The 13516-nt window shown below is 39.8% G+C and overlaps 1 protein-coding gene across 11 annotated transcripts in view; it reads left to right on the top strand.

Annotated features, from left to right (window-relative positions):
• The window catches only part of Frmpd4 (FERM and PDZ domain containing 4), a 763802-nt gene that overhangs the window by 716649 nt on the left and 33637 nt on the right, over positions 1 to 13516 (top strand). For all 11 annotated transcript variants that reach the window (XM_074064140.1, XM_074064139.1, XM_074064144.1 and 8 more), the window contains 2 exons: positions 301 to 346; positions 9826 to 9930. In XM_074064140.1, coding sequence (XP_073920241.1) covers positions 301 to 346; positions 9826 to 9930 — 151 coding nt within the window. The remainder of the gene's footprint in view (positions 1 to 300; positions 347 to 9825; positions 9931 to 13516) is intronic.

The following is a 13516-nucleotide window of genomic DNA, read 5'->3' as shown; positions in this document are numbered from 1 at the left end:
CATTCTTCCCTCACCAAGTTTTATTTTAAGGCCCTCCTGCTCAGCAGCACACATAGTATTGCCCAATGGAAAGTGCCTAGGAAACCTTCAATTGGATGGTTTGTTTTACTTGGGAAACACTTGATTTAGGTTTCCTCTGTGTTCTGAAAGCCCTCTTCTGAGCTGTTTGATTTTCTATGCCCTGGGAGTCCAAGGAACATTCACCAACACATCACACATTTTGTTTTGAGAGAAAACTGTCACTGTTTGAGTCCGGGATCTGTGCATTTCATAAATATGTTTGTTTTTTCTCTCTTACAGAAGCTGCAAAGAATCAATACTCCTCACTGTCATTCAGCCTTACCCTGTAAGTGTTACGTGAGTAAAAGTGTCACTGAATGGTCTTGGGCTTCTAGTTTCCTGTATTCACTCCAATAAGGCCACAACAATGAATAACAGTATAAAAAAAGAACATGCATTCACAATACAGGCTTAAAAATATTGATTATTTGTACTTTGTACTCCATGTTAGCAAAACTACTCATTGGAGATAAAAGAAAGTAATGTGTCTCTTAAATATCTTGAAAGACAATCACTGTTCAGTCCTGTGAGACTCTCACATCTGGAAATGACACAAAACTCAAGACTTTCTTCTGATTGCCAGCTTCAGAATCACAAGTCTCACAGGAGTATCTAATTATACAAGGTTTAAGTAAGTTTTATTCTTGTCCCCAGTTAAATAGTTTTATAGAGAATTGGATATTGCAGCCTGTTTTAAAGAAGGCATTAGAGGAAATATGGTTGTCAGAATTTGATTTTGGGTTTGGAGAGGAAAAGCGATAAAAATCGTACTGCCTTTAATTCCTATAATTGTTTTTTTATCATGTTACAATTTTCATGCTATCCAATTCACCCATTTTAAGAGTACAATTGAATGATCTTTATAAAATTTACTGAAGTATACAACCACCACCACAGTCCAGCTTCAGAATGTTTCTATCACCCCAACAAGAGCGCTTATTCCTGCTTACAATTAGTACCCATTCCCGCCCTCAGTTTCAGGCAGCCACTAATTTACATTCTGTTTCTCTATACTTGCCATTACTTGTGAATGTCATACATTGTCAGTTAAACTGCAAAAAAAAAGACCAAGGCAAATTCCTTCAAATTTTCCCCAAACCATTATCATCAGTCCTTGTCAAGCCATTATATGAAGTAGCAGAAATTTCAGCTTCCTTAAGCGTCTACATTTGCTTCTCTATAGAATTGGAACACATCTGTGTTAATTAAAAGGTCCTGGTATTTGCCATTCTCTATCATTTAACCAAACTTTTCATCTCTCCTGGCCCAAGTTTTCTTCCTAAGATGCTGCAGGCCAGATGTCTTACACCGAATTTCAATAAGGCCATTAGTAGAACTAATCAACACAACAAATTATGCCATCCAGGGCATAACTGAGTAGTAAAGGCTCAGTTTAATACTGAATGTTACTTTTGGTCCCATCTCTTTGGGACACATACACACACACACACACACACACACACACACACTTGAATTTGAGGCACCAGGATGTAAGCAAATCAAGATTTTAGGTCTAGTGCTCAGCTATGAAATGAGTGACTCCCATAGCTACTTAGAACTTTCATTTTCTCATCTGTATGAGGACTGGTTGAGACCATTATATCCAAAGGCTTCCTTGCTATGCCATCTCGTGATTGTGCAATTTCTACAATATGCTTCAATATAAAGTACAGCTGGGCTGTTTTCAGATTGTTTCGTTAACCAAATTGTCATTCTCACTTACTTCAAATCTATCCACACTTCTTAATTTGTTTGCTGTGGACAAATACATTTCAGTAAAACCAATGTAAATGCCTGTAATAAGCAAGTGATTAACAATTATAAATTCCTGGTGTAACTTCAAGTTTACATTGTTTTTCCTGAATCCTCTCTCCCTACTTTATAACCTATTAGAAATGCAAGATCAGAACCATTTTACTCTAAACCAGGTTATTTTTGCAGCATGTGGTACAGTTTTACCCCTACAGTAATCTTAGAGAGAAAGGCATTTGGCATTCAAGTTTAAGGTATGTTTTGTGGCTTTGCTTGCTCTTTTTGCCAGTTGAGTCTGTGTGACTTGTTATTTATATGAATACTTACTACTATTGGTGAATCACAGAGCTTCCGTTTAGCACTAATGTGGAATTTTCTAGGAGTTCGGGTGACTTACTGTTATGCTATATTGAAAGTCAACACTTAGCCACAACATTAAGGAGTATTTGTGGCCTAGAGCCAGTCTCATGTTGGACTTGCCTTTGACCAACTCTCCTAAAATGCCCACTACATACTCTACTCTTTCTACCTCCTCAGCTTAACCAAATATTTCTCTCTTTCCAAGTTTCTGTCCAAATTCTAAATGCCTACCTCATGGTTTCTCAACCTCAGCACTGTTGACATTTGGGCTGAAGAATTTTCTGTTGTGGTACTGTCCTGTACATTATAGAATGTTTGGGCAACATCACTGACCTCTGCTCCCTAGATATCAATAGCACCTTTTTTCACAGTTGTGACAACCAAAAGTGTTTCCAGACATTGCCAAATGTCCCCTGGGCACAAAATGGCCCCTAGTCAAGAACCACTGTTCCACTTAAAGTCTCCCCTTACTGTTCCAGTCCAAAGTAGCTCTTCCCTCCTCCAAATTGTGGGAGCCAATGCTCCAAAGTTAACTTGAATGTGTAACACTAGACATGAACAGAAGAGCAGATGGAAGAAGAGACTGCAATTTTTTACTTATATGTTTGTATTTTGATTTTCCTACTAGTAATTGCTTCTTAAACAATATTGGGTTTCATTTATTTACTAGAAATCCTTTTAGCAACCAGGATTGATATACAGAAACAGATAACCCAGCCAATCAAGAGAATTTCCATAAATTCTACTTTTATTACAGACAATGAAGTTTAGCACTTTAGTGGCTGGGCATAGCAGCTCATGCCTATACTCCTAGCTACTTTGGAAGCAGAGATTGGGAGGATTGTGATTCAAGGCCAGCCCAGGGAAATAGTTAGCAGGACCCCATCCCAACCAATAAAAAAGCTGAGTATTGTAGCATGCACCTCTCATTCCAGCTATGTGGGAAGCATAAATAGGAGGATTGAGGTCCAGGTTGGTCTGAACATAAAAGTGAGACCCTATTTGAATATAACTAAAGCAAATAAGTCTGGCAGCATGGCAGCCTTTTCTAGTCCTTGCCCTAAAAGTGCAAGATCCTGAGTCCCAATCCTAGTACTGTCAAAACAAAAGAATTAGCATTTTAGTTTCTTTTGCAACTTGACCAGTACTTTTTATGATGCTTGCATTTTTCTGTATAATAAGTCCAGTTAAGACAAGAGAGCTGATATTTACACTTTCTTGCTTCAATCTATATGTGCCCAGGTCAAGGGGACCTCAGACAAGAGTCTTCAGATTCCAAAATTCTTTGATAAGAAGTAATTCTACGTCAGGCACAGTGGCACCAATGGGGAAGCTGAGGCAGGAGGATCACAATTTCAAGTACACCCTTAGTTACATAGCCAGTTCAAAGCCAGCCTGGGCAATTTAGGAAAACCCTGTCTCAAAATAAAAAAATCAAACAAGGCTGGGGTTATAGCTCAGTGGTAGAGAACTTACCAATTAGGCACAAGTTCCTAGGCTCAGTCCCTAGTACCACAAAAAAGTAAATATAAGTAAAAAGAAGTAAGTCTAAACAGGTTGCCACCTCATCTTTTTAAAAGTATTTTGGAGAGCTCCCTTGACCCACCATTTTTACTTTTTTGATTTTTCGGGAAAAATACATAGAAGTACGGAATGAAATTCAAGATCAGAAAAATATGTATCAGGAAGCTTTTTCTTCAGAGGCAACATTTTGTAAATATGTTGACCCATCTCCTTCCAGTCTTTTTTCTATGCCTTGGTAGCAGTCACAATCACATTATACATTCCATTTTATTTTGCTTCTTTTGTTTAATATGTCATAACATTTTTTCATGTCACCAAAAATTCTTTATAAGCATCTTTTAAATGGCTATACATTATATTGAACCAAGAAGGACTTAACTAAGCCCTTATCATTGGACCCTTTGCACTGTCTTTCATGTTCTGTTATTGTAAATAATTCTGCAAAGAATATCTTTGTATGTAAATCTCTGTTTGCATTTTCCCAGGATGGAATTTTAGAAGGGGAGTTTTGGGGTTACTCGTGGATTTTATTAGATCTTTGATTAACCAACTGCTTCCTTATTTCCTTTGACCCTGCCTTCTCTAGTTCCCAAGTCTAGAACTTTCAAAACTTCCTAGCCAATCTTACCTGAGACAGAGTAAGTCTATTCAGCCTTTCCTCATACAATCCCAACTCAATGGCCATTGGGCTAAATCACTTGCTCAGTTTTGGTGTCCGAGAGCTACCAAAAATCATATTCCCCTCAATTTTCTTCTTGGCCAAAGAGCTAAGGGACCTGCTTGCCAGCCTCCCACTTTCTAACTACCTTCCCATATGTGTTTCACACACCTGAAAGAGGCTACACCTTCCTCCTGGAAACCCCAGTGTAACAGATGCTGCCACAGTTCAAGCCATAACCTCCTGGCATGTGTCATGCTGAGCATGACAGCCCAACTTCCAGTGGGAAGCACTGCTAATTGTTTGCCTCGGTGCTCTTTCTGGCTCATGGAGCAGGATCAAAGAGCTTAGGTGTTATCACTCACAGAGGGCAGTGTCTTGTGTTCTTTTAAGTGATGGTTAGTCGGGTGCAGCCACAGCAGTGGACACAGGTGAGGCACAGGAAAACTTTACTATATGCACTGGTCGTAGAGAGACTGGGTCACTACATGGGAGGGAGCACCACGGGAGTGGGCTCAACCAAGCAGGTGGGGAGCAGAGAGAGAGGGAAGATAGTGAGCAAGTGCCCTTATCAGGGGTCAGGATGGAGCACCTAAGACAAGTTGCAAGGGGAGCTAGGCATGGTAGTGCATACCAGTAATCCCAGAACTTTGGAAGCAGAAGCAGAGGATCTTGAGTTCAAAACCAGTCTGAACCACATAGTGAGACTCTGTCTCAAAAAAAAAAGTGGGAGAAGAAAAGTTGAAAAGGGGTTGCATTAGTACTTTTAAATGTCACTAGGTCATGGTCAGAGGAAGGTGGGAAGGGGAACTTGTGGCTGAAGCCAACATCATTACACTGGGGCACCTGGTTGTCTGAATCTGGTGCTCAGAGCCTGTTTTAAGAGATGTTGAGGCAGCAGGGGAATAGACAGTTTTAAAATTTGCAATGCAAGCAGCTAATCCATCCATTATGGGCAGGAGCTAGTGGATAAATACCCCAGCTTCCTCTCCTTGTCCAGTATAACTCTGAGGCATGTGGTCTGTCTTGTTCTCCATAGGTTCCCAGTGGAAGTATGCTCTAGTTGCCTACAGAATGCCTTATTTAGTAGTGAGCACTTTACTAGCTCACTCCCTCTTCCTTTCTCCCTTCCCCCACTTACCTTCTTTTGTCTCCTGGAAGGACCTTCCAAATTAGCTGTCCTCTTGTGAATCCTTGTCTTAGAGTCTATTTGTGGAGAGTCCAAACCAAGTCACCTACTAATAACTGTAGACTCATTTTCACCAAGTATTTACTCAGTGCCTTCTATATCAGTAGTACTTTAGAGCTACAGTGGCTGAAACTTAGCTTACACTTCAGTTTCAGAAATTAATCTAACTTATGTAATTTTCTCAAATTATGTTCTAGTGACTTCTAAGAGCCTCTAGAAGAATCGGGAACATGCCCCATTCTATTGTGGCCATCTTAGCAACAGCAAATTTGGGAAGAGGTGCACGGGTTGATTAGGAACCTGCTAATCTTAAAATTGATTAGTGGCAGGAAAATCTGATTATTCTAAGCACCAATTACTCATCATTTGCACAACAGAATATGAAATGCTTGTGATCAACACCTATAGCTTGCTAAGGACTTTTGAGTGGTGCACATTGTATATTTTTTGAGTAGCAAAGAGAAATCTGAATTAAAACTACAATCATGATAGTTTATACTACCCAACCCAGTAACTGTAGCCAGTGGAATAAGACATTGGTTTGTTGATTCTCATTAGGTAGCCTTCAGACTTGGAGGCTTTCTATTTTTATTATCAAAAAGTAAAAATTTTTTTTGGTGGTACTAAGGTTTGAACTCGGTTTCGTGCCCTGTAGACAGGCACTCTACCACTTGAGCCACAATTCCAGGCCTTTTTGCTCTGAATAGTTTGGAGACAGGGTCTTGCTTTGTCCCAGGCCAGTTTGGACCACCATCCTATTTTAAGCTTCTTGCCATTACTGGGATGACTGGTACATGCTACCACACCTAGCTTATTTTCCATTGAGATGAGGTCCCACAAACAGTTTTGCCCAGGCCAACCTGGAACTGCCATCTTCCCAATCTCAACCTCCCAAGTAGCTAGGATTTCAGACATGAGCCACTGGTGCCTGGCATAAAAAGTTACTTTTAAAAAATGTATGTCAGTTATATGAAGCAGTCACCAATCCTGAACAACAACAAAAAAAATACACTTCTGGATTTTTAAACTTTTATCCCAAGTTTGTTGATTTCAGATTATATACAAAGTAAAATTTCCTTAGAAACCTTGGCTGTCTAGTTTCTTTTTTGTTCACCCTAAATTACCATGTTTACCAGGAGAGCATGGTAAATAAATACGGTAATGAGGCTACCCAAGATGGACGTGCTGTAGGTACAGAAAGACTAGAGATGCATCCCCAGCATAGCAAGTTCTGCTCTATGGGGCCATTTACTTTATCAGCTCTTAGTCAGTTTTTATATAGTTGTGACGAAAATACCTGAGGGAACAATTGATAGGAGGAATGATTTATTGCGGCTCGTGATTTCAGAGATTTCAGTGTACCATCCTTGGCTCTGTTGATTCTGAACCCATGCTGAGGCAGAACATCATAGCAGCCAGAGCATGTGAAGAAGGAGGCTGCTTACCATATTGTGGACAGAGAACAAAGAGAGAGAAAGGGACACGAGACAGGTAGAACCTTCAGTGGCACAACTCCAGGGACTCACTTTCCCCAGCTAGGCCCCACCTCTCAAAGTTACTACCACCTCCCCAAAGAGTACCACCAGCTGAGGACCAAGAGTTCAGCACATGAGCCTTTGGAGGACATTTCATATTCAAACCATAATATGGACAAATAACCCTATGTATTCCCATGACCCCTGGGAACATCACTGCTAAGATTATATCAAGTGATATGCATCCAAAAAATATTGTTTTCTATTGAGGCAAAGTATTATGTAGAACACTCTAGAAAAATATGGTAGAGTATTTGAGAAAACAGAATGCACAGAGGAGTAAAGTTCAGTGTGTAGCACCTTGAACACGTGAAATATTTCATTCCCAAACAATACTGGGGAAGTGAGGTGTTACTGCATCGCAATGTCTCATCTAATTAGTACTATCTGTTCTGGGTAGCTTTATTACAAGCCACTTCACTCGTGCTAAACTCATTGTGCCAGTGCAGTGTAATAAATACTGCCTGCTTAAAATCATTAAGGGAGAGTAATGTTTTCCCTTCAGCTAAAAAGTGGCATGTCAAAAGCAAATGAACTCACCATTGTATGATTTGCTCATTAATCATCACTAAACTTGACCTATAATTACACAGATACCGATGAGAACACCACTGTCACATCACTTCAGTGCTGCAGAGGACTTTTAAAACGCAGGTTGAGTTTGTTGAACATTGGATTTTTTTTTTTTTTTTGAGGAGCAACCATTCAGCTTTCTTTTGGATTTTTTGTTTTGTAAGAGAGCAGCCATTCTCTTAAAATATCTTGCATAAGTGGGTAAATTGATGCTCTGAAGAACAAATCATCCATCCATCCATCCATCCACTCTTCTAAGATGCTGCTCCTAGCAAAGACTAGGATAAGTGTGGAGGGGAACTTCAGGAATAACAGGATTCTGAGCCAGGCATGGCAGTACACACCTGTAATCCCAGCACTGGGGAGGCCAAGGCAGACCAGCTGGGAAACATACCAAAACCCTTGAGAGAGGGAAAGAGAGAGGTGGGGGAGGAGGAAGAGAAGGAGAAAAAGAGGGAATGAAAGAGAGAGAGAGAGAATATCACCTAAGAACGTACAAGTTTTATCATGCTTTTTCAGCAGTGATTTTTTTTTATTATACCAAAATACACATAACATAAAATTTGCCATTCTAAAGTGTACAGTTCAGTGACATTAAGTATATTCACAATATTGTATAACCACCTTCATTATCTAGTTTCAGAACTGTTTCACCACTCCAAAAGGAAACCCTGTATCCATTCACCTTGTATCCACACCCCCTTTCCTCTCTTCCTGCTCCTGGCAACTGCTAATCTAATTTCTGTTTCTATTGATTTTCCTATTCTAGCTTTTTCCCGTGATTGGAATCTTAAGATATATGGTCTTTTGTGACTGATTTCTTTCACGCAGCATCAAGTTTTCATGGTTTATCCATGTTGTAGCATGTCAATACTTCATTCCTTTTTTATGGCTGAGCAATATTCCATTATATAGACATACCACATTTTCTTTATTCATTTTTTTAAGTTAATTCATCATAAGACTATTTGTATTTGACAACGATGGAAATCCTTTTTTTGTTCATTTTGTTTGGAATCCAAAGTATGAGTCATCCTAATTAGTTTTTGCACCTTGAGATTAATATAATACACAGAAAGTTAAGCCTGGTTTTAGCGTTAATTATCAGAATTCATGTGCAGCAGCCCCAATGTCTTAGCAATAAATATGAAACACTTTAGTCTGAACTCTAGTCAATTGCCGATTTTGACCATTTTAGTTCATGAACTATAATCATATGTTTCAAACTAAACTTAATTATTTATCTCCATGGTATGTTCAATAGAGAATGCAATTCTCTTTAAAAATAGACAAATGAAGCTGGCAACATGGTAGACATCTACCAGATATGAATTCCCTTCCCTTTAGGCGTCATTGAAATTACACAAGGAGGATTCTCAAATGAAGTGACTTTACCCAGATCATGCATCAAAATATCCCCCTGGTTTCTAGTACAAGCAGGTTTTTTCATTGTACTTCCAATTTCAGAGGAAGAACTGTGCCACTTAGTCCCTCTTTCCAGTAAGAGTAGGGAAAGGATAAAGTGCAAACAACCTATAAGGTGAGGCAGAGTATGAAGTCAACTTTTGATTGTAAGTCAAGGTCTCCTCTCTAACCTGCCCAGTAAGACCAGAGTTCACAGGTTACCAATATGAGGCTAAAACTCAGGTTACAGATCCATAAAGTGTGCGTGTGTGGGGTGTGTGGGGTGTGTGTGTGTACTTGCTTGCTTGCTTGTTTATGTGCCCATATATTCTTAATGGGAACAACAATGGAATAATTGGTCATTTCAGAACTATCAGAAGCTCTTCTCCCCCTTATTAAAATGGGTACTAATGATCAACTCATCATAAACGCACCCACCTCAACTTCCATCTTATACTCCGAGCTCTCCATTAGAAACAGGTTTATGTACTTTCACCACAATCATTTAAAAATATCCTTGCAAATGTGCTCAGGAAGAACATGGAGCACAGTTTGTAGTTGTGATCTGGTGATGAAATCAAACTTATTACTTTGTGGGCATGATAGTATTTCAGTTATAGCCATAATTTGTATTTTGTTCTTGAGTTGGGCATGTATCAAATATTTTACTTTTCATAAAAATACTGCATAGCTTTGAGGATAAAGATGAAAAAACAACTGTTACAACATTTATTACCAGAAATCAGATAAAGTATTTTCTTTTCTCCTAGTCTCCCAAATCAGCATTTATAAGTGCTGCAAAAAAGGCACGATTAAAGTCCAATCCAGTCAAAGTACGCTTCTCTGAGGAAGTGATCATCAACGGTCAAGTGTCGGTGAGTTTACAATCACCTGCATAGTGATTCAGAGCCACAGAAGCAGGGGCTTTGTACTCAAGAAAAGTCTTTCTAGAATGTTCAATCTGGACATGGTTGTTGATTTTCATAGGGGTGTCAAATTTCAGGATCTTGAAAGGTTTGGCCCATCATCAATCAGGTCATGCCTCTGTCCCTTCTAACATAGTCAGATCACGTGATAGCCCAGTCTTTTCTAGACGGCATTCAGTGTTAAGGACCTCACTGTGCAGAGAAGTTCATTTGATCTAGGAGCACTGACATTGCCTCATTCTTATTGAATAAAATATGCCTCTTTGAAACTTGCACCTTTTTCTACCCATTGTGCCAACTAACCATGCTTCTATATGATAGCCCTTTTTGTATTTTAAGAAAAGCATTGTGTTTCCCTTGAGGCTTTCCTTATCTAAAAAAACACTGTAATCTTTGAACTCATCAAAACACACAAGAACCAAAAATCGTATGTTCTCCCTCATATGCAGACATTAGATCAAGGGCAAACACAACAAGGGGATTGGACTTTGAGCACATGATAAAAGTGAGAGCACACAAGGGAGATAGGAGGATAGGTAAGACACCTAAAAAATTAGTTAGCATTTGTTGCCCTCAACACAGAGAAACTAAAGCAGATACCTTAAAAGCAACTGAGGCCAATAGAAGGGGACCAGGAACTAGAGAAAAGGTTAGATCAAGAAGAATTAACCTAGAAGGTAACACACATGCACAGGAAATTAATGTGAGTCAACTCCCTGTGTAGCTATCCTTATCTCAACTAGCAAAAACCCTTGTTCCTTCCTATTATTGCTTATACTCTCTGTTCAACAAAATTAGAGATAAGGGCAAAATAGTTTCTGCCGGGTATCGAGGGGGTGGGAGGGAGAGGGAGGGGACAGGGTGGGTGGTAAGGGAGGGGGTGGGGGAAGGGGGGAGAAATGACCCAAGTATTGTATGCACATATGAATAATAACAAATAAATAAATAAATAAAGATGGGACTGAAATTAGAAAAAAAAGATATATTGTATGCACGTATGTAAGTGTCATAACCCTGTACAACTATAATATGCTAATAATAAAAAATATGTATTGACTTAAAAAAAATCCAAGAAGTTGAAAGGATGAGAAGGTTTTATATATACAGCTGGAAGTGAAGAAATACCTCCCGGGTCCACATAAATAGATCTTCACAGAAAAATTATGGATGCCAGTCAGTTAACTGATCTTTAAAATGGGTAATGCAAACATGAAGAGAATGTTTCATTTTCAACTTTTTCCAAGGAAAATAGTGTTACTTTTTAGGAAAGTCTCCTGCAGGGCACTAATATGCTTTGGACCTTGGAAATGCCAGATTTTGTTGTTGCTCTTGGTGTTATTTAAATAAATTCACAGGGATCATATCTCATCCATGATCTGTTTGCTGTTAGTCAGAAACTCTTCCCTGAGGTTGATCCTGGATATTGTTTGGAAGCTGTACAGTCCTGAGCAAGGCACTCATGAGTGTATTATCAATTTACCGACTTGGGGCTGTTCCACATGGAGAACAGCGAGGCTGGCTGGTGTGTAGTCTTTCCTCATGGTGATAAAATACCTGACATACATCACTTAAGGGAGGAATTATTTATTTTTAACTCACAGTTTCAGAGCTTTTAGTACATAGTCCTTGGCTCTGTTGATTCTGGGTCTGTGGTGAGGCAGAACATCATGACAGCAAGAGTGCATGGCAGAGACTACTCCTCATATCAGATAGGAAGCAGAGAGAGAATTCCTGAACTCTTGGGCTCTCTCCATTTTCACTTTTATTCCATCCAGATCCCCAGCCTGTGAGATGGTGCTGCCCACACAGAGGGCAGGTCTTCCCCACTTGGTTAATCCTCTCTGGGAGCACCCTTACAGACACACTCAGATGTGTGCTTTACTAACCTCCTAGGCATTTCTCAATCCAATCAAGATTAACCATCACAAAGGGCCAATCTATCAAACTATTGGAAGATTGTGGAACAGGGCCCAAGGCTATCACTGTATTGGTCTGTAGGCATTTTTTGCTGCCTGTGTATGTGACCTATTCTGCACACCCAGATGGATCCCCATTGCTCTGAGTGCAGAGTTGCCAATACCAATTCACAAGAGTGTCCCAGTAGCAGGGAAGATGATTCCAGGCACAGAAGAATCAATATATCACATCACAAAATGTCTGAAAATTACCTTCTTTCCCTGGGCTTCCAAGCACGAGAGTGGGCATCTGTAGAGAACAGGATTCCAGAAGCAGTGGTAGCAATGTCAACTCATCCCCGGACATAAGAGGGCTCATGCTAGGCAACTAGTGTGTAAGGACGTTCCTGAGGGTCAGTGGTTCCCCGCAGCCTCCCCTACCTCACCACAATCTTGTGGATGCCAGACCTTCATTTGCATATCTACTCCTCTGCCTGTGTGACCTCTTCCTTCCCAGTCTGTCCTTGCTCTTCCAAGTCATGGGTGCCTTTTCTTCTGGACTTGGATCCAGACTTACTTAGTGAATCAAATAGTGGGAAAGTCATATGGGAAGTCCATGGAAGTAGAAAGGAAGGAAGGAAAGTCAAAGAAAGAAATAGGTGATGGAAGGTAGAGATCCTGCTAAGGAAATACACAGGGGTTGCTTTCGCTCAGACTGACACTGGCAAACACCTGAGCATCTTGTCATCATTCCCCTCATCTGTAAGCCAGGGGATATAAGGTATATATGATTGCTGAGTTCCTGTGGCTCTGTGAACAACTACATATGCATAACTCAGTGCACTCCACAGACTCACAGAACACATACAAACATGCTCTTCCCCCTTTCCTGTCTCTCATCCTTCATGATCTCCAATTGAAGGAAATGTTCAAAAAGAACACATTTTCCTTGTTTAATTTTGGTCATGTTTCAAGCTGACATCTCTTTTTGACTTATTTCTAAATTGTGATTATAGACTTTAGTGTTTTACTTTTTGTGTATGTGCGGTGCTAGGGATAGAACGCAGGACCTCGTGCCTATTAGCAAATACTCTACCACTGAGCTACATCCCAACCCTGTTTTATTCCTTTAACACACTAACCCATTCCTTATATTTTCCTTTTGTGTTGAGGGACATTCCTAAATGAGTTAAAAATAGTTTGACAAAATAACTTTACACTTGAAACTCATTCATGCTTGTGACTCACCATCATGACTGCCACCAGGCATCAGCAGTATGGTGTCATACAGCATCATTGCTTGTGCTCATTCTGCTCGCTTCATCCTTCATCCTGCTCCACGAAAGTTAGGTTCTGGTTCCAAACACCAATGCTTGATTAGAAAGGAATTATGTGGTGTTTTTTTGTTTGCCAATGGGAAATCTTGAGTTCAAAAAAGTCTGACTTTTGTGTGTTGGAGGCAAGTGAGTTATTTGTAGCTGGAAAGGAATATTGCTATGAACAGCTGAGTTCACATACCACCAAAGGGACACCATAGTTGGCCTTCTGAGAGTTCAACTGTTTTTCTTTTATGTTGCCAATGAGAATAAATGTGTGTTGCTACTGCCAAGAGTAGAAAGGAGAATTCTGATTTTGCCTAC

Source organism: Castor canadensis, chromosome X (genome assembly GCF_047511655.1).
Source record: "Castor canadensis chromosome X, mCasCan1.hap1v2, whole genome shotgun sequence".
Lineage (NCBI taxonomy): Eukaryota > Metazoa > Chordata > Mammalia > Rodentia > Castoridae > Castor > Castor canadensis.
The sequence above is the reverse complement of the archived record's forward strand: the minus strand, read 5'-3'. Positions and strand labels throughout refer to the sequence as shown.